The 22,593-nt window shown below is 42.8% G+C and overlaps 1 protein-coding gene across 1 annotated transcript in view; it reads right to left on the bottom strand.

Moving 5' to 3' along the window:
- Positions 1-1,623: 1,623 nt before the first annotated feature.
- PLG (plasminogen) overlaps positions 1,624-22,593 on the bottom strand; it is a 57,522-nt gene continuing 36,552 nt past the window's right edge. Inside the window, 7 exon segments of the mRNA NM_001132563.2 lie at positions 1,624-2,010; positions 2,650-2,795; positions 13,802-13,908; positions 15,996-16,136; positions 16,581-16,655; positions 18,172-18,292; positions 21,092-21,185. Coding sequence (NP_001126035.1) covers positions 1,849-2,010; positions 2,650-2,795; positions 13,802-13,908; positions 15,996-16,136; positions 16,581-16,655; positions 18,172-18,292; positions 21,092-21,185 — 846 coding nt within the window. The 3' untranslated portion in view covers positions 1,624-1,848.

Genomic DNA, 22,593 nt, shown 5'->3' with positions numbered 1-22,593 from the left:
GGCCACAGAGTGTGAGCATTCGTGTCCTCTGCTCACCTTGGTCTCCACACGCCTTTGCAGCATGAACAGGTCAGAAGTCTCTCCCATCTACCTTCTCTGTAGCATCTGGGGTTCCAGGCATGGTTTATGCCCCGTTCCAGCAATAAGAACCAATCTGCTGTACAATCTGAGGTCTTGGTTCTGTTATTCCTAAAATAATGCTGTGGTCCTGAGATTATTCGGGACATTTTTGGCTCTCCTTTAGTGGACACCTAGAGCCACAGATTCTCTTCTTCACTCAACAAATCCCATGGATTATGATTTTTGGGTCTTAGGATTTTAAAAGTGAAGGGATATGTTTCATATATTTGTTAAGTTCAGTTCCATTCCGATGGTGCCCGTGGCCAAGAGTTAAAAACATGGACAGTTCCCATTAAATCTTGGCACTTCGAGTTGTCTTGGGGAAAAGCTTACATTTTAATTTAAAAGAAAGGTCAATTATATCCATGCTTAACAGGATCAGCAGGAGCTTTATAAATGACTTTACAGAGACTAATAAGGGATTTGATCTTTCTTTTTTGTTATCGAGGCTTTTGAAATGTGGAACGTGTGTTCTGCTTTGTATGTTATATTCAGTATCTTTTCAGATGCAGTCTATATTTTATGCTGAGCTTTTTAAATGAAATACTTTATGTGGACAGGCAAAACTGGTACCAAAGGGAATCCTTCACAATGGGGAACAACATTTCTGTAAGGAGAACAGGTAACAACATATATGAAGTGTGTGCTAATTGTAAAATGAGCAACTTCATCCTTAAAGCACATCAGAATTGAATACAAATAATTTATTTGTCAATGAAATAAACACAGCTCTTTGAGGATTTGAGACTACATTCACCCTTTATTCACAGTCACTTGCAGTTTTGCTTTTCTCTGCATTTCTCTGCTGTAGGATGACTGTTGCATTGTTGAATTGTATTTTGAGTGGATATTTTTGTTTGGTAACAATTAAAATTTTAAATAGTAAAAAATGTACATTTGCCCTTTCTCTTCCTTCTAAACATGTGTCACTGCCACAGGTCATTCTCCTGTGACCGTGTGTACTGCAGAGTGTTTCAAAACTGGGCAGGCAATTAGCAATGGGAAATAAGTGGTCCACCTTCAATATTTGCTTGTTGTTCATTTATATGCTCTTGGCACCAATCCTAGACTCACATGTGCCCCAGAATAACATTCAGACTCTCAGATGGTCTTGTGTTACACATCCATGGACCGGTTCACTCCATCATACACAGCTCTCTGCTCTGTGTCCCCTGGGCTCAAGTCAAGCAGTCAGTGACAGATTTCATTCCCAGTAACAGAATCGGTTCACATGACTCCCCATACATGTTGCAGCTTTGAAAACATTCATCTCAGTGTCAGGAATAAAGACAGTAAAAATGCATGTCAAGCCCTCGTTAGCTGATGAGGTAAATGCGTGGACAACTTCTTGGCTCTCCCCTCTGTGACCTCGCAGCCTGCTCAGTCCTTTGTGCAGTTGTTCCTTATCAAAAGCAGCTAAATCCCCCTGTCTGCCCATTTAAAATTGGTGGGATGAACAAAGAGCATGAAAATGTTGAAGACCAAAACCAAAATTTACTCAAATCAAAGTTAAGTACAGAGTTTATTTTTAACAAATGTCATAGCTATGTCACCTTACTACAGAATCCAGCAATCAGAAAATAATACAAAAAATGCCGAGGTTTGGCATAGCTGGTAGCTGGGGACAGTGTCTTCGTTTGATTACTGTCAGTTATTTCCAGCATGCTAAATCCCTACCCATGTTCCAGCCTCTAGGTGAGTCGATGCTTCACTCTGTCTCCCGTCCAATTAATTATTTCTCATCACTCCCTCAATCCAAGTGACAAACCTTGAAACACGAACATAGACACCAGGCTTATTGGGGCGTGCACAGCCAAGACCCCAAGAAGTGACTCCTTGTAAAATGTATTTGTCCTTCTCGAAGCAAACCAGAGGCCCTCCACTGTCACCCTATACAGAGGGAGAGAAAAATCCATGTGAGGGTTAGGCTGCCTGCTTTTTATTATGGGATGCCATCCTTCTACTATCCATATATACATTTTCCCAGTAATTGAAATCAGAAGGGAACTTATGAGCATATTACTCAAGCATCTGCAGTGCTTAAGTACTTAGCAAAATCTATTCAGCAAAACCACACCACTTAGTTTTTCCGGGGGATAAAAAAGATCTTTTGTGAATTCTGCACACATCCCTTCCTATGTTGGTGTTTCCTTTAGACTGGGCTAGCCTGGCCATCACTGTAAAGTGTGTGCACTTGGTCTCTGACCTGTACCCTCTACCTCCTTCCCTACTGGAAAAGTCACCACTTTAGTCCCTGGCCACCAGCACACCCCAGGAGGGTGAGTGGCCTGAGGTAGTTATGGCACTTAAAACTCCCTTGCTACCGATCTGGAACTCAAGCCCCAAGACATCCCCTTAGATTATCTGAATATGCATTCAGGGACAGATCTAGGGAGTTTCTGAGCAACACTTAGACAGGGGTCTTCAGTTGAAAATCCTTGAATTTGCCACCTGGGGAATGAAGTCTGAGGGGCTGAGCCTGAGACAAGAGAGCACAAGACTAACTTTGGTCTCTTGATCTTTGCTTACCTGGCAACTGTCAGTGCCTCCAGCCAAATGCCCAGCACAGAGCTCGGTGGATTTGACTCTTCCATTCAGAAACTCATAGCGATTGCACACTTTATTCTCAATCACGGGGAGCTGGGCTTCCTTGAGAAGGCCAGCCCCAAAAGTACCTGTGTTTAAAAAGATGAAAGAAATGGTAACTGCACCCAAAACACGTTCAGGAGGAAATTCCAGAAGAACAGAGCAGCGGCACTGGACCTCCTGTCTGTGAGGCTGCAGAACACAAGGCAGCTCCCAATGCCACTGGAGTCTCTGACCCTGCAGAGTGTAAACATATTTGATTCTGTGTTCCTGATACCTGGATTTAACAATCTGGGCTTTGTTGTGGTGGTTTGGGGTTGGTTGTTGTTTCTTTACTTTTTGCTTTTAAAACTATAGAGAATAATGTTTAAAATGTAGAGTCTGAAAAATGCAATTGCTATTTTTATATACTCTTTTTTCAGACGTTTTAATATGCTTCTTTTACTAATTACATCATAACACAAAATTTCACATCTTGATTTTTTCACTCAACATTGTGTCATGAGTTTTGTATAATGCTACGATCTTCATAACTAATATGTTAAGGGGAGCTAATGCTTAATGAGCATGAGGTTTCCTTTGGGAATGAGGAAAATGTTCTGGAAATATGATGGTGGTTGCACACCATTGTGAATGTACTAAATGCCACTCAGTGGTACCTTCCAAAATGGTTAAAATAGTAAACCTTATGTTTTGTATATTTTATTGCAATAAAAAATAATAGTCATCATTTACCAAGAATTAACCTTTCCAGACACAAGCTTATAATGTGATGTATCTCACTTAATCCTCGCAATAGTCCTATGAAACAGGCACTTTTATCATTTCTGTTCTACTGTTAAGGAAACTGAGGCGTAAGGAGGTTGTGTAGTTCAGCTTGAGCCTGGGTCTGCGGAGCCACTGCCCAAATGCTTCCTCCCCATGCGTGTTGGCCCCACTCTTGCTTCCAGCTTTCCATATCTTTGTTCATAAAGTTCATTCTTATTCCTTAACATTTTCTGAGTCTAAGTTCCCATAAATTACATAGACATATTTCTGTCTCCCAATAACGTTGCCAAATTATTTTCTAAAGGGGTGTGACAGTGTACCATGTCACTAGAAAACAATCACTTCACCTCACTTGTATGAGTCTTCAATTTTTAAAATATTAGCTAATCTAATAGGTTGAAATTGTCCTGATTCATTTTCTAATTTACACTTCTTTGACAATTAGGGAGAGTGAACATTCTAGTTGTATTTCTGCCTTTGTGAAAAACTGCTTTCTTTTCTTTGCCAAATTGAAATAGAATGTCTGCAAAATTGCCAGAGAAAATGCCGTTTTTCCAGATAGACATGCCCCAGGGATGTCTCAGTGTTCTCACAAATAATCCAGTTTTCCAATTTTGCAAGCCCAGGTTTCATTAAAATTTTGCAAAACTCTTTGCTTTGCGAGCATGACACAGGCAAGAACTGAGGCACTCTCTCTTTCCCCAAAGCCTTTGACTGCATTTGTCTCGGGTTCAGAAAACTGACACTGAATCTGGAGTTTACATGAGCAGCATGGAAGAGGCTCATCCCAGCGCCTCGCTCCAGAGCCCAGCTCAGCCCTATCTGGGCAGAGCTGCATGGAGGAAGCTCCTCCTGACTACCAAGCATCGGGCAGGGGGTGCATGACATGGACTGTGTAGATGTGTGAGGGAGCACCCTTCTCAAAATGTTTTGCTGAAAATTAAGTTAGGTGTCACTGCTCTGGGATCTGCTCTCTGAGCAAGGCAAACTCCCTGATAAGGGGGAAAACCCACCATGAGTTGCTGGGAAATTGATGCAATCTGTGAGTAGGTGCTGCCTTCCAGTGGTAGATGTAGAGATGGCACCTCTGAGGGCAGGAAGGCCACAGGTGACCTGAGGATTGAAGCCCTCCCCGATGGGGCGTTGGGGAGAGGGCAACAGGGAAAGTCCAGCAGCAGGATCAGCTCAGTGATTGCAGATGATGGCTGACCTGGAAAAACCCCTTGGCCTCAACACCTCCAAACTCTGCGTTTGGAATATCCAAGTCAGGGAACATCTGGAAACGCGAAGGGAAGAGCAGGAGAATTTCAACCTCCCTCTGAGAAGCTGAGAACACCCATTGCTTCAATGTCATTATTGACATGTAGAAAATTGAGGAGCAGGCCTGAGTTATGTTTTGTGACTCATCCTGGTGGTTGGCGGTGGGACTGAAGAAACAGTGAGTGGGCTCTGGGCTCAAGGTCCAGCTACAAACTGGTTATGTGATGTCTATTGTTAATGATAGTGATGGTGGTGGTGGTGGTCATGATGGTGGTGGCAGTGGTGGAATGGTGGTGATGATGAGGGTTGTGATGAGGGTGGTAGTGATGGTGGTGGTAATGATAATTGTGCTGGTGGTAAAATGATGGTGACAGTGATGGTGGTGGATAGTAATGATGATCATGGAGGTGGTGGCGGTGGTGATGGTGATGGTACTGGTGGTGGTAATGATAATGCTAATGGCGGTGGTAATCATAATTACTATCATGTTGATAGTGGTGGTGATGATGGTGGTGATGGTGGTGGTAGTGGTGGTGGTGATGGTGGTTATGGTGATGATGGTGGAGATGGTGGTGGTAGTGGTGGTGGTGATGACGGTTATGGTGATGATGGTGGAGATGGTAGTGGTGGTGGCGATGACGGTTATGGTGATGATGGTGGAGATGGTGGTGGTAGTGGTGGTGGTGATGACGGTTATGGTGATGATGGTGGAGATGGTGGTGGTAGTGGTGGTGGTGATGACGGTTATGGTGATGATGGTGGAGATGGTGGTGGTAGTGGTGGTGGTGATGATGGTTATGGTGATGATGGTGGTGATGGTGGTGGTAGTGGTGGTGGTGATGGTGGTGGTGATAATGGTGGTGGTGGTGGAATGGTGGTGATGATGGTTGATAATAATGATGGTGATGGTGGTGATGATGGTGATGGTGATGTTGATGGAAGTAATGATGGTGGTGGTGATGATAGTGATGGTGATGATAATGGTGATGGTGGTGGAATGATGACAGTGATGGTGGTGGTAGTGGTAGTGATGATGATGGTGGTGGTGATGATAGTGATGATGGTGATGATGTTGAGGGTGACAATGGTGATGGTGGTAGTAATGATAATTGTGATGGTGGTGGTGGTGGTGATGATGTTGGTGGGGATGATGATGGCAGTTGTGGTTGCAATGTGGATGGTGATGATGATGATGATGATCATGAGGCATAATCTTAATCCTCACAATGACCTTATATGTTGGCACAGGTGAGAAAGCTGAGGCTAAAAGAGATTAACTAACTGCTCAATCTCACAAGGAAGATGGGAGAGCCAGAACTCACACACAGATCTTTAAGATTTTAGCTTCGTGCTTTCATCAGTTGAGGAATTGTAGAGGATCTGTTTGCTTTTTGGCTGCCCAGCAGCCTATCACACTATATCCTATAATCCTGTTGAGGGAACTACCCTTTGCCCCCATCTTGGTATGAGTGTGGTCCTGCGTCCACCTCCAGCATGGAACAGCTGATGCAGGTTGGAGTTAATCAGTGATGGGTTTAGGGGCAGGCTGGTGACACAAGTTCGACCTCTCAGAGCTGGAAGACTATTGTTTGTGTAATGGGGAGAGTGGCCTTCCTTATTTCTTTCCTGGCAGAGCCAGAGCCACCACAGCATCTGCAGCCATGAGAATGTCACGTTTGTGTCCAAGAATAATGGACAGGGTCTGGGGCCATGATGTGAGCCTGCAGAATTTTCAGTTCACTAAGAATTTCTCTTTTTTGCTTAATCCAACTTAAGTTGCATTTTCTGTCACTTGCAAGAAAGAGTCATGTTAGATACAGCTCTATTCCGTATTATTATCAGGAGCAGCCATGATGGAATTCTTAGCATGTGCTCGGTGCTTGATGCACTTTCTTATTGTTTCTCCCCCAATAGCCCTGCAGCCCACATTTCAGCTGAGGAAACGATCAACGAGAGTTCATGACCCACCCACCCTTCCGTCCTTCCTTCCCTCCCTCCCTCCCTCCCTCCCTCCCTCCCTCCCTCCTTCCCTCCTTTCTTTCTTTCTTTCTTTCTTTCTTTCTTTCTTTCTTTCTTTCTTTCTTTCTTTCTTTCTTTCTTTCTTTCTTTCTTTCTTTCTTTCTGTCTCTCTCTCTCTCTCTTTCTTTCTTTCTTTTCTTTCTTTTCTCACATGGATTCTCACTCTGTCACCCAGGCTGGAGTGCAGTGACACGATCTTGGCTCACTGCAACCTCCACCTCCCAGGTTGAAGCGATTCTCCTGCTTCAGCCTCCTGAGTAGCTGGGATTACAGGGGTGTGCCACCACACCCGGCTAATTTTTGTATTTTTAGTAGAGATGGGGTTTCACCGTGTTGGTCAGGCTGGTCTCGAGCTCCTGACCTCGTGGTCTGCCTGCCTCGGCCTCCCAAAGTGCTGGGATTACAGGCGTGAGCCACTGCACCTGGCCAGAGAGTTTATGACTTTTCTAAGTCCTGACAGCCAGTAAATGGGAGCCAGGGTTCCAATTCAGGTTTGTCTGTACCATCCCACACCTTCTCTGAGCCTCAGGTTCCTCATTTGTAAACTAGGAACAATAATATGTAATTCATAGAGATCTGCAGCATTTAAATTTTTAAAAATGCAAAACACTGGGAGCAGCCTGGCACACCCATAGGTGTTCCTCATTTGCCAAGGTTCCTTTTACCTGGCCTCAATGCTCCCAGACCCAGCAGTGCAGAAAGGGAGATCAAGAAATCAAGGAGGTGAAGTTTTTAAATAGTAGGAAAAGCACAGGAAAAGGAAAGCCAACTTTGAAATCATCTAGACGGTTCGTTTTTAAACGTTTGATTAAACCAAGAAAACAAAAACAAAAACAAAAAAACCTTTCTTCAAACGAAAACTTATGCAAAAGCTGATGTGAAAAACACCACTTGAAAATGCTGGGTTTTTGAATGAGGGGTTAGAGCTGAATGGTACAAAGAGGTAACGTGCCTAGTCCAGGTCTATCTAGCTAGTGGCAAAGTCAGAAAGCATTTCCAGGGCTTCAGACTCCTAATGCCCTCCTAGCACCTCTGAGAAACTGGAGCAGGGATCCTAAGACAGTCTTAGTGTTTCAATGGCTAAGGGGGCTAGGCTGATGGATATAATTATTGTCAGGGCATACTGCAAAGAGAAGAAAGAATCCCTGGAATGTATTACAGGTGCTGATACCACATCCTGCACAAATGTTCCCTCTGTTGTTCTCATCCACTCCCATCAACCAATACCAAATGCCATCCTAGACCTGGGGCCATGGGACCTGTCTTCCTCTCCCCCAGCTGTAGGTCCCCTGTTTAACACCATCCCACTTACATTAGACATGTGGGTATTTGGGAAGAAGACTAGTCTAATTATAACTTTTGTTGTTATTGTTTTACATTGTGTTAAGAAAGCCAGTCTGGCTAATTTCACATGAAAAATAATCTAACACTCTTAACTTGAGGGCTGGGTGAAAACCCCACTTACCCAGGGAAGCAATATGAATGCTGAAATTATGGATTAAGAGACTCAAAGACCTTTACTGTTTTTTTGCTTGTTTTAGGCGTAGGGAAATATAAAAAATGGATCACACCCCAAAGCTTCAACACCAAAAATACCTTGCTAACATACCACACTATGAAACCAAGGACAAGAAATCAACTACAAATAAAGACCCTGCACAAGGCTTTGGCCCTGTAAAAACATCCAAAGAACAAGTCTATTGTCTTGTTCAACCTACACTGCAGTTAAAGGAACATAAAGGCCGGAATGCCATATGTCCTCCAAATAACTACACCAGTTCTCTAACAGGGGTTCTTAACAAGGCTGAGCTGGCAGAAATGACAGAACTGGAATTCAGACTATGGATAGGAATGAAGATCGTCAAGATCCAGGAGGATGGCAAAATCCAATCCAAGGAAATTAAGGATCACAATAAAATGATATAGAAGCTGAAAGACAAAATCACTGGTTTAAAAAAGAACCTAATGGATCTGACAGAGCTGAGAGCTGAGAAACAAACTATAAGAATTTCACAAAGCAATCCAAGTATTAATAGCAAAATAAACCAAGCTGAGGAAAGAATCTCAGAAATGGAAGACTGGCTTTCTGAAATAAGACAGTTGACAAAAATTAAGAAAAAAGAATGAAAAGGAATGAACAAAGCCTCCAAGAAACATGGGATTATGTAAAAAGGCCAAATCTACAAATCACTGGCATTCTTGAAAGGGATGGGGAGAAAGTAAACAATTTAGAAAACATTTCAGGATATTGTCCATGAAAACTTCTTCAACCTTGCTAGAGAGGCCAATAGTCAAATTTAGAAAATACAGAGAACCCCTGCGAGATTCTATACAAGAAGATCATCCTCAAGACACATAATCATCAGATTTTCCAAGGTCAAAATGAAAGACAGAATGTTAAAGGCAGCTAGAGAGAAAGGACAGGTTGTCTACAAAGGGAACCCCATCAATCTAACAGCATACCTCTCAGCTGAACCCCTACAAGCTAGAAGATATTGGGGCCTATATTCAATATGCTTAAAAAATATCCACCCAAGAATTTCGTATCCAGCCAAATAAGCTTCCTAAGCAACAGAAATAAGATCATTTTCAGCTAAGCAAATGTTGAGGGAGTTGGTTACCACTAGAACTGCCTTACAAGAGATCTTGAAAGAAGCACTAACTATAGAAAGATGGCTACCAGCCAATATAAAAATATACTTAAATACGCAGACCAATGACACTATAAAACCATCACACAAACAAGCCAGCATAACAACACAATGAAGGCATCAAATTCACACATAGCAATACTAACCTTGAATGTAAATGGGCTAAATGCCCAACTTAAGAGGCACAGAGTGGCAATCTGGATAAAAAGCAAGACCCAATGGTATGCTACCTTCAAGAGACCCATCTCACATGTAATGACACCCTTAGGCTCAGAATAAAGGGATGGAGGAGAACCTACCAAGCAAATGGAAATCAGAAAAAAAAAGCAAGGGTTGCCATCCTAATTTCAGACAAAACAGATTTTAAACCAACAAAGACCAAAAAAGACAAAAAAGAGCATTACATAATTGTAAAGGGTTCAATTCAAAAAGAAGATCTACTATCCTAAATATATGTGCACCCAACACAAGAGCACCCAGCTTCATAAAGTTCTTAGAGACCTACAAAGAGACTTAGACGCCCACAAAGTAATAGTGGGAGACTTCAGTACTCCACTGACAGTATTAGACAGATCATTGAGGCACAAAATTAACAAAGATATTCAGGATCTGAACTCAGCATTGGACCAAATGGATCTGATAGACCTCTACACAACTCTGTTTCCCAAAACAACAGAATATACATTCTCATCACCACATGGCACATACTCTAAAAATCAGCCACATAATTGGACATAAAACAATCTTCAGCAAGTGCCAAAGAACCAAAATCATACCAAACACACTCTCAGACCACACCACAATGAAATAGAAGTCAAGACTAAGAAAATTACTCAAAACCGTACAATTGCATGGAAATCAAACAACATGCTCCTGAATGACTTTTGGGTGAATAATGAAATTATGGCAGAAATCAGGAAGTTCTTTGAACTAATGAGAATAAAGATACAACATACCAGAATCTCTTGGACAGAGCTAAGGTAGTGTTAAGAGAGAAATTCATAGCACCAAATGCTAGCATCAAGAAGAAAGATCTCAAATTAAGAACCTAACATCACAATGGAAAAAATTAGAGAAACGAGCAAATCAATCCCAAAGCTAGCAGATGGCAAGAAATAACCAAAATCAGAGCTGAACTGAAGAAAGTAAAGACATGAAAATTCATTCAAAAGATCAACAAGTCCAGGAGTTGGTTTTTTGAAAACAGTAATAAGATAGGTAGGCTGCTAGCTAGGCTAATAAAGAAGAAAAGGGAGATAAGACCAAAATAAACACAATTAGAAATGACAAAGGGGATGTTAGCACTGATGCCACAAAAATAAAAATAACCATCAGAAACTACTACAAACATCTCCATGCACACAAACTAGAAAACCTAGAAGAGATGGATAAATTCCTGGACACATACACCCTCCCAAGACTGAACCAGGAAGAAATTGATTCATTGAACAGAACAATAATGAGCTCCAAAATTGAATCAGTAATAAATAGCCTACTAACCAACAAAAGCCCAGAACCAGATAGATTCACAGCTGAATTCCACCAGATGTACAAAGAAGAGCTATGACCATTCCTACTGAAACCATTCGAAAAAATTGAGAAGGAGGGTCTCCTCTCCAATTCATTCTATGAGGTCAGCATCATCCTGATGCCAAAACCTGGCAGACACACAAAAAGAACAAAAAACTTCAGGCCAATGTCCTTGATGAACACTGATGCAAAAATCCTCCACAAAATACTTGCAAACCAAATCCAGCAGCACATAAAAAAGCTAATCCATCATGATCAAGTAGGCTTTATCCCCAGAATGTAAGCTTGGTTCAACATACATAAATCAATAAATGTGATTCATCACATAAATAGAACTAAAGACAAAACCCACATGATTATCTCAATAGATGCAGAAAAGGCTTTTGATAAAATTTACCTTCCTTTATGTTGAAAACTCTCAATAAACTAGGTACTGAAGGAATATATCTCAAAATAATAAGAGACAGCTATGACAAGTCCACAGCCAACATCATACTAAATGGGCAAAAGCTGGAAGCATTCCTCTTGAAAACTGGCACAAGATAAGGATGCCCTCTTTCACCACTCCTATTCAACATAGTATTGGAAGCCCTGGTCAGAGCAGTCAGGCAAGAGAAAGAAATAAAGGGCATCCAGATAGGAAGAGAGGAAATCAAACGATCCCTGTTTGCAGATGACATGATTCTATATCTAGAAAACCCCATAGTCTCAGCCCAAAAGCTCCTTCAGCTGATAATCAACTCCAGCAAAGTTTCAGGATATGAAGTCAATGTACAAAAATCACTAGCATCCCTTTACACCAACAACAGCCAAGCCCAGAGGCAAATCAGGAACACAGTCCCATTCACAAATGCCACAAAAAGAATAAAATACGTAAGAATACAGCTAACCAGAGAGGTAAAGATCTCTACAATAAGAATTACAAAACACTGCTCAAAGAAATCAGAGATGACACAAATGAATGGAAAAACATCCCATGCTCATGGATTGGAAGAATCAGTATCATTAAAATGGCCATACTGCCCAAAGTAATTTACAGATTCATTGCTATTCCTATCAAACTGCCAATGACATTCTTCACAGCACTATTAAAAACTACTTCAAAAATTTATATAGAACCAAAAAGGAGCCAGAATAGCCAAGGCAATCCTAAACAAAAAGAACAAAGCTGGAGACATCACATTACCTGGCTTCAAACTACACTTCAGGGCTACAGTAACAAAAACAGCATGGTACTGGTAAAGGAAAAAACAAAAAAAAGACACGTAGACCAATGGAACAGAATAGAGAGCCCAGAAATAAGGCCACATACCTATGGACATCTGATTTTTGACAAAGCTGACAAAAACAAGTGATGGGAAAATAACTCCCTATTCAATAAATGGTGCTGGGGTAACTGGCTAGCCATATGTAGAAGATGGAAACTGGACCCCTTTCCTTACACCATATACAAAAATCAACTCAAGATGGATTAAAGACTTAAATGTAAAATCCAAAAGTACAAAAATCCTGGAAGACAACCTAGGCAACACCATCCTGGACATAGGAACAGGCAAAGATTTCATGAAGACGCCAAAAGCAATCTCAACAAAGGCAAAAATTGACAAATGGGATCTAATTAAACTTAAGAGTTTCTGGACAGAAAAAGAAACTCTCAAGGGAGTAAAGGGAAAACCTAGAGAACGGGAGAAAATATTTGCAAACTATGCACGTGAAAAAGGTCTAATATCCAGCATCTATGAGGAACTTAAACAAATTTACAAGAAAAAAAAAACCCCATTAAAAAGTGGACAAGGGACACTAACACTTTTCTAAAGAAAACATGCCTGCGGCCAACAAACATGAAAAAAAGCTCAATATCACTGATCGTTAGAGAAATGCAAATCAAAACCACAATGAAAAATCATCTCACACCAGCCAGAATGGCTTTCTAAAAAGTCAAAAAATAACAGATGCTGGCAAGGTTGCAGAGAAAAGAGAACACTTACAGCTGGTGGGACTGTAAATTAGTTCATCCACTGTAGAAAGCAGTATGGTGGTTCTCAAAGAGCTAAAAGCAGAACTAACATTCAACCCAGCAATCCTACTACTGGCGATATACCTAGAGGAATATAAATCATCCTACCCTAAAGACACATGCACATGAATGTTCATTGCAGCACTATTCACAGTAGCAAAGACATGGAATCACCTATATGCCCATCAATGACACATTGGATGAAGAAAATGTGGTACATATATACCATGGAATACTGTTTAGCCATAAGAAAGAATGAAGTAATATCTTTTACAGGAACACGAATGGAGCTGGAGGCCGTTATTCTTAGAAAAGTAACACAGGAACAGAAAACCAACACAGGAACAGAAAACCAAATACCACACGTTCACAGTTATAAGTGGGAGCTAAATGATGAGAACTCGTGGACACAAAGAAGAGAGCAACAGACACTGGGGCCTACTTGAGGGAGAAGAGTGGGAGGAGGGAGAGGAGCAGGAAATACTAAGTATTGGGTACTAGGGTTAGTACCTAGGTGACAAAATAATCTGTATGACAAACCACTGTTTACATATACAAGAAACTTGCACATGTACCCCTGAACCTAAAATAAAAGTTAAAAATTAATTAATTAAAATAAAAATGTTCTGAAAACAAAAAGAGAGAGAGAGACTCAAAGACAGTTTTCCTCCCTTTGATCATGTGCCTTGAAGACTGATTAAGACATAGACAGGTGCCCTGGCAAAATCAGGAGTGGGATGGACCACATTCATGGATAGCAATTTGCACAGCTATCTCCGAAATGCTCATTTTGTCACATGGACTGTAGGTCAAAACCAATTCGTTATGTGGGCAATGGAATTTATCTCACCTTGGGTTTCTCCCCAGCCAGTGATGAAACATTCGGTCCGGCCAGCGACTACGTAATTTGGGGATGGCAGACAAGCTGGGATTACTTTGTCAGTGATGACAGCAGGACTGAAAGAAAAGCATCAGCAGTTATGTTTGACTGCTCTGCTGGCAGCTGCAGTACCCACAACCAGTCATCCCTGCCTTGAGGCCCCAGAGCCCTCTGAGCTGGCACTGCCTTGCTTCACTGACACAGAGCAACGTAGAACACAGAGTTTCACCCTCACATTTGCTTGTGGTTGCCTATGGACTACGCAGATGTAAGGTTTCATTTGAAAGACATCAGTTGCATGCAAGATACTGCTGGTGGCCTTCACCTTTGAAAGTGGGGATGACAAAAGCGCACTTCTCATGTATATTCTGTGCACAACTGGAATCTCATGCCGAGTGCCTCCTTTTACATTAATGGAATAGGGCATTGATCAGTGCATGGAGTGTCTGACTGAGATGCCACCAAGAGGCTGTAAAATTGCAAATGTGTTGTGTGCCCAGAGCAACTTGCTCCATCCTTGGATCCTCCACTTCTTTCTCAGTGAATGTTACTACACCATAGTTGTAAGAATCCAGTAAAATACTTGATACCAAATGAAAGAGAATTGGAAATAAGCCTCTTGCTTGAACAAAATGGTATTGTTTTCAAAGAACATTCAAATACTTTAGAGTCCCAGGGACTCTCAAACATTAGAACTCCGGTTTTTAGATCTGATTCTACTTTAGTAAGTTCAAGGGGATAAAGGATTGGAAATGAGAAATGCCCTATTCTGATCAAGAAAGATCATTGTCACCAACTTTGAAGCAGGCACACTTTCTGCTTCTGAGCATCATCAGAAGGCCCAGCCTGTCGTGCAGACGTCCTCACTCTACAGGTTCCCTGGTGGAGCACTAAATGCCCTAGACTCGGGGTGTGGGGATGTGGGGTGGGAACTCTAAACTCAAAATGTATCAGCCTATCAGAGAACTCCTCCACAACCCAAAATTTCCAAATTACTTGTTGAAGCCATCAGAACACCCCAGCTCTCTGAGGATCATGAGGAACGGGGACCTTCTATTTGCACATTTGCTGGGATGATGGGGAGGACACTGGGGAGCACGAGGGAGATCAGCTACTGTTTATAAAGGCTGAGCTGGAAAGGCTCTTCTCTCCTAGAGTGTCAGAGCATCCCAGGACATCACCCCTCAGTTCACAGACCCAGAGAAGCTGCCCTGGGCTTGTGGCCAGGCCCAGGAGAGCAGCTCAGGCTCCTGCCCCATGCCTTCTCATCCAGGCCATGCTCATCCCTGTCCACACTGACACCCTGTCTTCCACAGCCGCCAGCACAGCGAGCGCCCTGCATGCCTTGTCACCTGTCCCAAACCTGCTTCTCCTACAAATACCTGTTTCTTAACCGACTCCACTAGTATCTGGCTCCAAACAGCACTAACTTAATAAGTGACATAAGCAAATGTATCACTTTGTCAGGCTTAATGAAACAACATTTCAACAGGAAAGAGAAAATCAAATCAAAGAAGACAATAATAATAATAATATAATTTGCATTTATAAATTGTATTTGTGATTTTTTTTGACATTGTGAAGTTTTTTTTTGTTGCTTTTTTTTTTTTTTGGTACAGGGTCTTACTCTGTCGCCCAGGCTGGAATGCAGTGACACGATCATAACTCACTGCAGCCTCAAACTCCGGGACTCAAGTGATCCTCCTGCCTCAGCCTTCCAAGTAGCTGGGATTACAGGCACCCACACCAGACACCCAGCTCGATGTTGTGGTTTTTAAAGTGCTTTGAAATAAATATAGTCTTATTTGATTCTCTTAAACATATTATGATGAAAGGGGAATTGTCAGCCTGGAATAACTGAATTGTTCTCTGATCATGAATGTGTATGAGCTGGTGAACATTAAGTGAGTTTTAGGGGTAACAGTACCTCATATTTCAACTCTTTTTCCACATGAGAAAACTCAGTCCTGCTGCCTTTCTCAAGAGCACAGCTAGCATGTGGCAGGGCTGGGGTTGAAGATTGATGCTGTCCCCAAAGCCCTTGAGGCTTTCATGTGATAGACAGCCCCTCCCCACTGCCATGCAGTGGCCGTGACCCATAAAACCCAGACATGAAGCAAATATCTTCACCAGCGTGGGGTGAAGACCACAGGTGAACGAGTACCTGCTTAGCTTTAGCAAGGCAATATCTGCTCGTGTGGGCTCCAAGAACAGCCTAGACACTTCTATTTCCTGAACATGCGGTTCAAGATTCACTTCTTGGTGTGCACCCAGGATGACCTTGTAGGATGAAGGCCTTGGGGACCTAGAAAAGATGAGGATGTCAAGAGCAAAATATGGTCCAGCCCCTTCGGGTAACCTCTGTGCCATGAACTTGGTACTGTCTCCCTGACACCCTTGGCCACTCAGAATTAGTGACTTTTGAGTGGCAAGAAGCAAAATTCATGATTTGCTCGAAACAGGCAGTTAAGGAATGTTCTCGGGCTTTTTGGGCAGAGACGGATGCCTATGGTAGTGAACAGCTCTGTTCTGCAGTTTATTCAGGCCCACAAAATCATCTGTACTTTGTCTTTCCTCTGCAGTTTCTCTCTAGAAACCCTTCCCTTCTCTCTTATCCAATTGCCCTGGCCTGGTCCCTAGTGTCACAGCCAGAGAAGGAAGGGAGGAAGAGTGAGAAAGGAAAGGAGGAAAAGAGGGAGGGAAAAAGTATTTAAGACAAGACTTCATGTCAATTGTCCCCTAAACATACTTCTCCAAGCAGTGGGCAGCAGTCAACACCCACTCTGGGGATATCAAGGTGCCTCCACAGAAGTGCGTTCCAAACCTGGAAAGAGGATTTAGTTCAAATTTGTTAAATTGATACTTTGTTCTACTCCATTGTACAGAAAGCCAGAAAGACATGTTCACTTAATTTTGACCATGTTCATATTCCCAAAGGAAAGGACTGCAAGCCCAGCATCAGGATGGTAGTAATTTTGGCCAGTGCTCCAGGAGTGGAATTTTTCAGAAGGGCCCATCTATGCCACTTTTTCCGATGCCTGGGGGAGGTAGAGGCACAGCCTGTCCACAGGAGAACAAAGCTAAGTGACTCAGCCTGAAGCTCTGCAGTCGTGGCTTTCACCCCACAGCCTGGGACTCCAACAGAAGCGACCAGCCCAAGACCTTCCCCCGAGGTCTCTTTCATTTTTATGACAAGATCTATGTAAGGTCTGATGAATCACTCTTCAAGGAGCCAGATGTGATCCTGAGCAGCAGTGACTCATGGGGGTTTTCTGATCTTACCTGGGAAACTTTACTTTTGGGGAATGTTTCCTGAATCACTTTCTAGGACTGCGTAGGCAGGTGATAGCTCAGAATACTGGTGTAAGCCACTTGGAACCAGATTGTAATGAAGAGGAATAGAGATAGGAAGTGCATGATGGCAGCATATTGATAAGTCAGTGAGGATGTAGACCACCACACAGTTTAGGAAAGAATGAATCTGAAATATGTGGAAGGTGAAAGCTCTGTAGAGCAAGGAGTTACTAAACGATAAAGAAAAATCAACAGCAGAGTGAAATGCAATGCGATCAGGTTTGTCAATGGCATTTCACAAACTTATGGAAAAGAGTCTCTTTAGGGGAGAACAGCAATTGAGCACAGGCACCCTGGTGTAGAAATGAGATGAGGAAGCAAAACAGGCAGATGGATGGGCCTGTTTCCTATGCATGCTTCCTAAGAGATACCCAAGAAAATGGAACTTATGAAAGGCATGTTCCACTGAAACAATACCCAAAATGTCCATGTTCCCTGGGATTGGACTGATCACTCTTCATTTATGGGGATCATGACCTAGAATTTTTTTGTTTGCGAATGGATGAGTAGCCTCTGCATTGAATTCAATGATTCACAAAAGTGTCCAAAGAAAAAGAATCTGTGCCTGTGATAGACTGGAGATAATTTTGTCCTTGCTCTCCGAACCCAGAAAGTGTCACATTTCTAAAAACTTCCCTCTCTTTTCATCTGACAATGAGACAATGGATATCCATAGAAATCCTCAGAGCATCTTCAATATTTTCCAGCAATATTGGAACTTGGTGCAAATCACTGTGCCCACAGATTTTGATGGAGCTGCCCAGATCAAGAAAAAGACAGCAATTTTTGCCATTTTCACAGTAGAGAACCTATAAAATATATATGTATATATATATATTAATTTTTGTAGCTCTTTTCCTCCTTCAGAAAACTTAGAGGCAGGTACTGATGCCTGCCTCAGCTGTGTGGATTTTGTGTAAATGTAGAAGGGTTTTGCAGGGCTTACGTGGAGAGACAGTATAAATCGTTTCTGGGCCTGTTCTTACCTTGTTCTAAGACTGACTTGCCAGGGCCAGGAATGTGCGTTGGCCACACACCCCCCTACAACCCTTCCAGGACATTTCTTCGGCTCCACTTGAGGCTTCCCACAATCAAATGAAGAGGACGCTGTGGCACAAGGTGGGAAAGAAATCCCATTTGAGACAAAGTAGCAATTTTGTGGTGTAATTCCAGACAAATTCCAAGCACTGTTTTTGACATCTCAAAGGCTGAACTAAATAGTAAAATCATCAGCATCTTTTGGAACATTTTCTCTAAGTTTCAAACGTGGTAGTAGACAACACAGGACCCTCTCTTTTCAAGAAAATATAAGCACTTTGTAATTATTTTGTTGGAGAAGTGATCAAACAGACTGGTATAGTTTAGCATCAGAATGAGATATTTTCTGAGAAGACCTTGATTGGGACAAATGGTTATTTGTCATTGTTATTCTGACTCCATACAGTATGTTTAGAACATGATGTCATCCTTCCCATAATCATCATCATCACCATCACCATCACCATGTAAACCATGTAAAGTTTACTGAAAACCATAATTGTCATCACTGCTGAAAGGCAAAAAGGTTTATTTTTCCATGTGAGTCTCTGTGTGCGCACGTGTGTGTGTGTGTGTATGTGATTGTATGTAGCAAGGATTACTGTCCTAAGTTGAAATGTTGCCTTCTCTCAGCCAGCTTCAGGACAGCTCCTCTGGGGAGCCTCCCATGACTAACTGACGGCCATGGGGGTGACTTAAACACATGACTTTATTCTTCTTTTCCTGCTCCCTGCCTTCTCTCTGCAGCCAGCCCACAGGGTCTCTGGAGGTAGGGACAGTGTCCCATCTTTGGTACCATCCACCAATGCCTACAACAGTGCAGGGGCTGCAGAGGGTGTTCAAAAATGCTTCTCTGTTGTCTCCAGCCCTTCAAGGTCTTCACAAATATAAATGTTAATATTTTAAATAATTGTTCATACAATTATTAATAACAACTTAAGAGGAAATTCCTTCCCAACCAACCAGAGATTCTACGCTTTAGTGAATCTGGAACCTTGGTTTTCCAAATAACTTTACATTTGCCATGGGCTGTTCTGAGAATCTATCTATGGAAGCCCTTTTTTAAAAAAGAAGCAAGGCATAGAATGCAATCGTCTTCTCTAGTGCTGAGCTCAATTTCTGCTAGTATGCCTTACATACAGTAGACATGCATCGTTGTACTAAAAGAGTAACTACAGAAATGATGGTACCTGGCTCCTACTATTCAAAACAAAACTGCATGTTTCTATTTATTTTTACTTATTATTATTTGTACTGTATATGTTGGTGGAAAGGAAATAGTTATTAAAATCATTCACCACCAGAGGCTCTAGCTTTCTCAAGCACGAGTCAAAACTGAATAAACCATGTCCTTCTGCATGAAACAGTCCTCAGGATTTCCAAGTGTCTGATGGGAACCCTTTTCACCAGGCTGGGGGTTAACCTCACTTGTCTCACATCAAGGTAAGGTGGGGGACCTCACAGTCCTTTGGGAAAAATCTTGTTCCCATTCTTCCTTCTTTCTCCAATCTCTAAGAACCTGATTCTTGTACATCCTCAATGTGGGTGAGGACACCAGAATTGCACCTGGGAAGCTACTGCACTTCCCTTCCATGGGAGTCAAAGGTGCATGAGTCCCAGGCACGGTAGTGGGGTCTGAGGCAAGAAAGTCAGTGTGGGCTCAACTTCAAGGCAGCCTGTCAAGGATAGAGAGCCCGGGCAGTGAGAGGCAGTGGCATGTACCAGACGGAGCCAGAAGTGGAGAACTGGAACTGACTCCATCGAGGGACTTTGAGTTAGAGGTGCCACCAAGATGCTTCTTCAGAAAAAGTCAGCTATCACCTCACACTAAATCCAGAGATCACAATGCTGCATTACAATAATATTGGCCAAGTAGAATCTTTCATATCATCCTAACCCCTCCTTCCTCCCTCTTGCTGTCCCTAGGAGAAGCCCAAATGCGAAGCTGGGCAGTGTGGATCCCATGATCTTCATCACTGCCCTGTACCACCTCCCCAGGAAATCTCAGGATGCTGGTCTTCAGTGGACTTGGAGGCCAAGCTCCTTCCCCCAGCTCAAGGTCCCTCCGCATGGCAGACCCAACCACAAGCAACCAAATTATGCATAGGAGAAGTCCAGGGTGGTTTTCTGTAACTAGGACAAATTGATTGGTCAGCAGAATGTTAAATATGGGGCAATTCCAAGTAGCTTCCTCTCTTTTTTTTTTTTTTCAGAAATACCTATGGATTTGTTATTCCAATTGTTTAAAGAACTGATGTCAACTCCCCTTCCCCTTATCCAAGCCTCATACTCCCAACAAGAGTCTCAGAGCAATGAGAATGGAAACCAACAAGCAGTCTCTAAGCTATGTCACTAATGCAACTTGTGAGTAGTAAACTTATGAGAAAGGCCATCTGGGGCTAAAGAGCTGCACTACCTTTCATTGAATTCCTAGGATGGCCGTCTGAGGTTTACAATGTGCGTTACATGCTTACCTGTTTCCTGCTGTTTATATTTTCTTTCTTACTTCTCAGCTGCGGAAGGGGAAAGTTTTTCATCCAAATGACTCTAAATTTTTCATGCATCCCACGCTAGACATGGCAGCATTCAGTGGGACCATCCCGGGGCTGACTAGATTACCTCTAAGCTTGGTCTTTGGGAATTTTACATTTATTTTATTTATGTGTGTCTGGGGTGATGGGCAGATGTTCCCCTAACAAATGTGGCCAATAGTAGGGCAGATTCAAGATGCGCATGATGAAGAGTGGGGTCTGGTGGAGAGGGCAGCTATCTCCTCCCCGGAAGCACTCTGCTCGGAAGCCCTTTTCCTTTTTTGTTGCAAATCCATATTAAGGAAGCAGTTTCCTTATCAAAAAGAAGGCAACCTACCACACTGAGGGACATCACAGTAGTCGTAATGTTTTCTTGGATTTGTCGTGTAGCACCAGGGACCACCTTCATCACCATCAGGGTTACGGCAGTACTGAAAACAAGAAGGCATGTAAGCTCCAGCTCACATGGGGCAGGAGAGGGAGAAGGTGTTCCAAGGCTCATGCATTTCACGTCTATCCTTAGAAGACATAAGGGAGTGTTCTTTTTCCTTCCTTCTTTTCTTTTTTTTTTTTTTGAGATGGAGTTTTGCTCTTGTTGCCCAGCCTGGAGTGCAGTGGCACGATCTCAGCTCACTACAACCTCCACCTCCTGGGTTCAAGCGATTCTCCTGCTTCAGCCTCCTGAGTAGCTGCAACTGCAGGTGCATGCCACCACACCTGGCTATTTTTTTTTTTTTTGTATTTTTAGTAGAGACGAGGTTTCACCATTTTGGCCAGGCTAGTCTCAAACTCCTGACCTCAGGTGATCCACTTGTCTCAGCCTCCCAAAATGTAGGGATTACAGGTGTGAACCACCATGCCCGGCCTCTTCTTCATTTCTTTCTGTTATTATTATTATTATTTTTTTTTTGGCAAAGTTATTTTTTGAATGCTCTAAAGCCGTCCTTCCTGTGCCCCTGTTCAAAAGGAGCTATGAGGCCACACCCCTGGACAGGGAGTGGTGACCCTGAGGGGTCTTTGGAGAATGGGTCTCCCTTCAGGAGCCTGACCCAGTGGAGGTCTTAGAGCCCCAGCACCAAAGGACAGTGGGACATCATTGATGTGCATTGTCCCTGGAGGGCTCAGCACTCTCCTACCCGATGAAGCCTGTTTGCTGTTGATTCAGAAACATTTATTTCCATGCATTGTGCACCCTCTACGGGGCAAGACACAGAAAGGCAGTGTTGTCCTCCCCTTCATATGATACTGTGATAGAATAAGAAATGTATATTTGTTCTCTGCCCCCCAGTTCCTGACACGGAGCTCCTAAATCCCTTGGGGGTTCCTGAGTGAAGGGAGCATCTTTTGTTCGAATGAAGCAACTCTTGGTGGGTTCCTGGATAGTCTCAGGATGGGGCTGGTTGCCAAGGGAACCAACCATGTGATTGGAGGGTTGGAACTGTTCAGCCCCCCACGTCCAACCTCCAGGGAGGGAAGAGGAGCTGAAGGTGAGCTGGTCTCCAATGGCCAATGATGTATTCAACTGTGCCTCTGTAATGAAGCCTCCATAAAAACACAGCAAGACTGCACTTGGAGAGCTTCTGGGTTGCTGAACACTTGGGGTACCGGGGGCTGGTGCACTGGAGAGGGCACGGAAGCTCTGAGCCCCTTCTCACGTGCCTTGCCCCATGCATCTCTTCTGTCTGGCTGTTCACCAGGATCCTTTGTAATATCTTTTATAACAAATGGGTAAATAAAAGTAACGTGTTCCCCTAAGTTCTGTGAGCCACTCTAGCAAAGTAATCAAGTAGAAAAACAGATTTTTGTCCAGTTGGGCAGAAGGACAGGTCACAGCCTGTA

This window comes from Pongo abelii, chromosome 5, assembly GCF_028885655.2.
Source record: "Pongo abelii isolate AG06213 chromosome 5, NHGRI_mPonAbe1-v2.0_pri, whole genome shotgun sequence".
Lineage (NCBI taxonomy): Eukaryota > Metazoa > Chordata > Mammalia > Primates > Hominidae > Pongo > Pongo abelii.
Note: the sequence above shows the minus strand (reverse complement) of the source record. Positions and strands in the feature narration are given on the sequence as shown.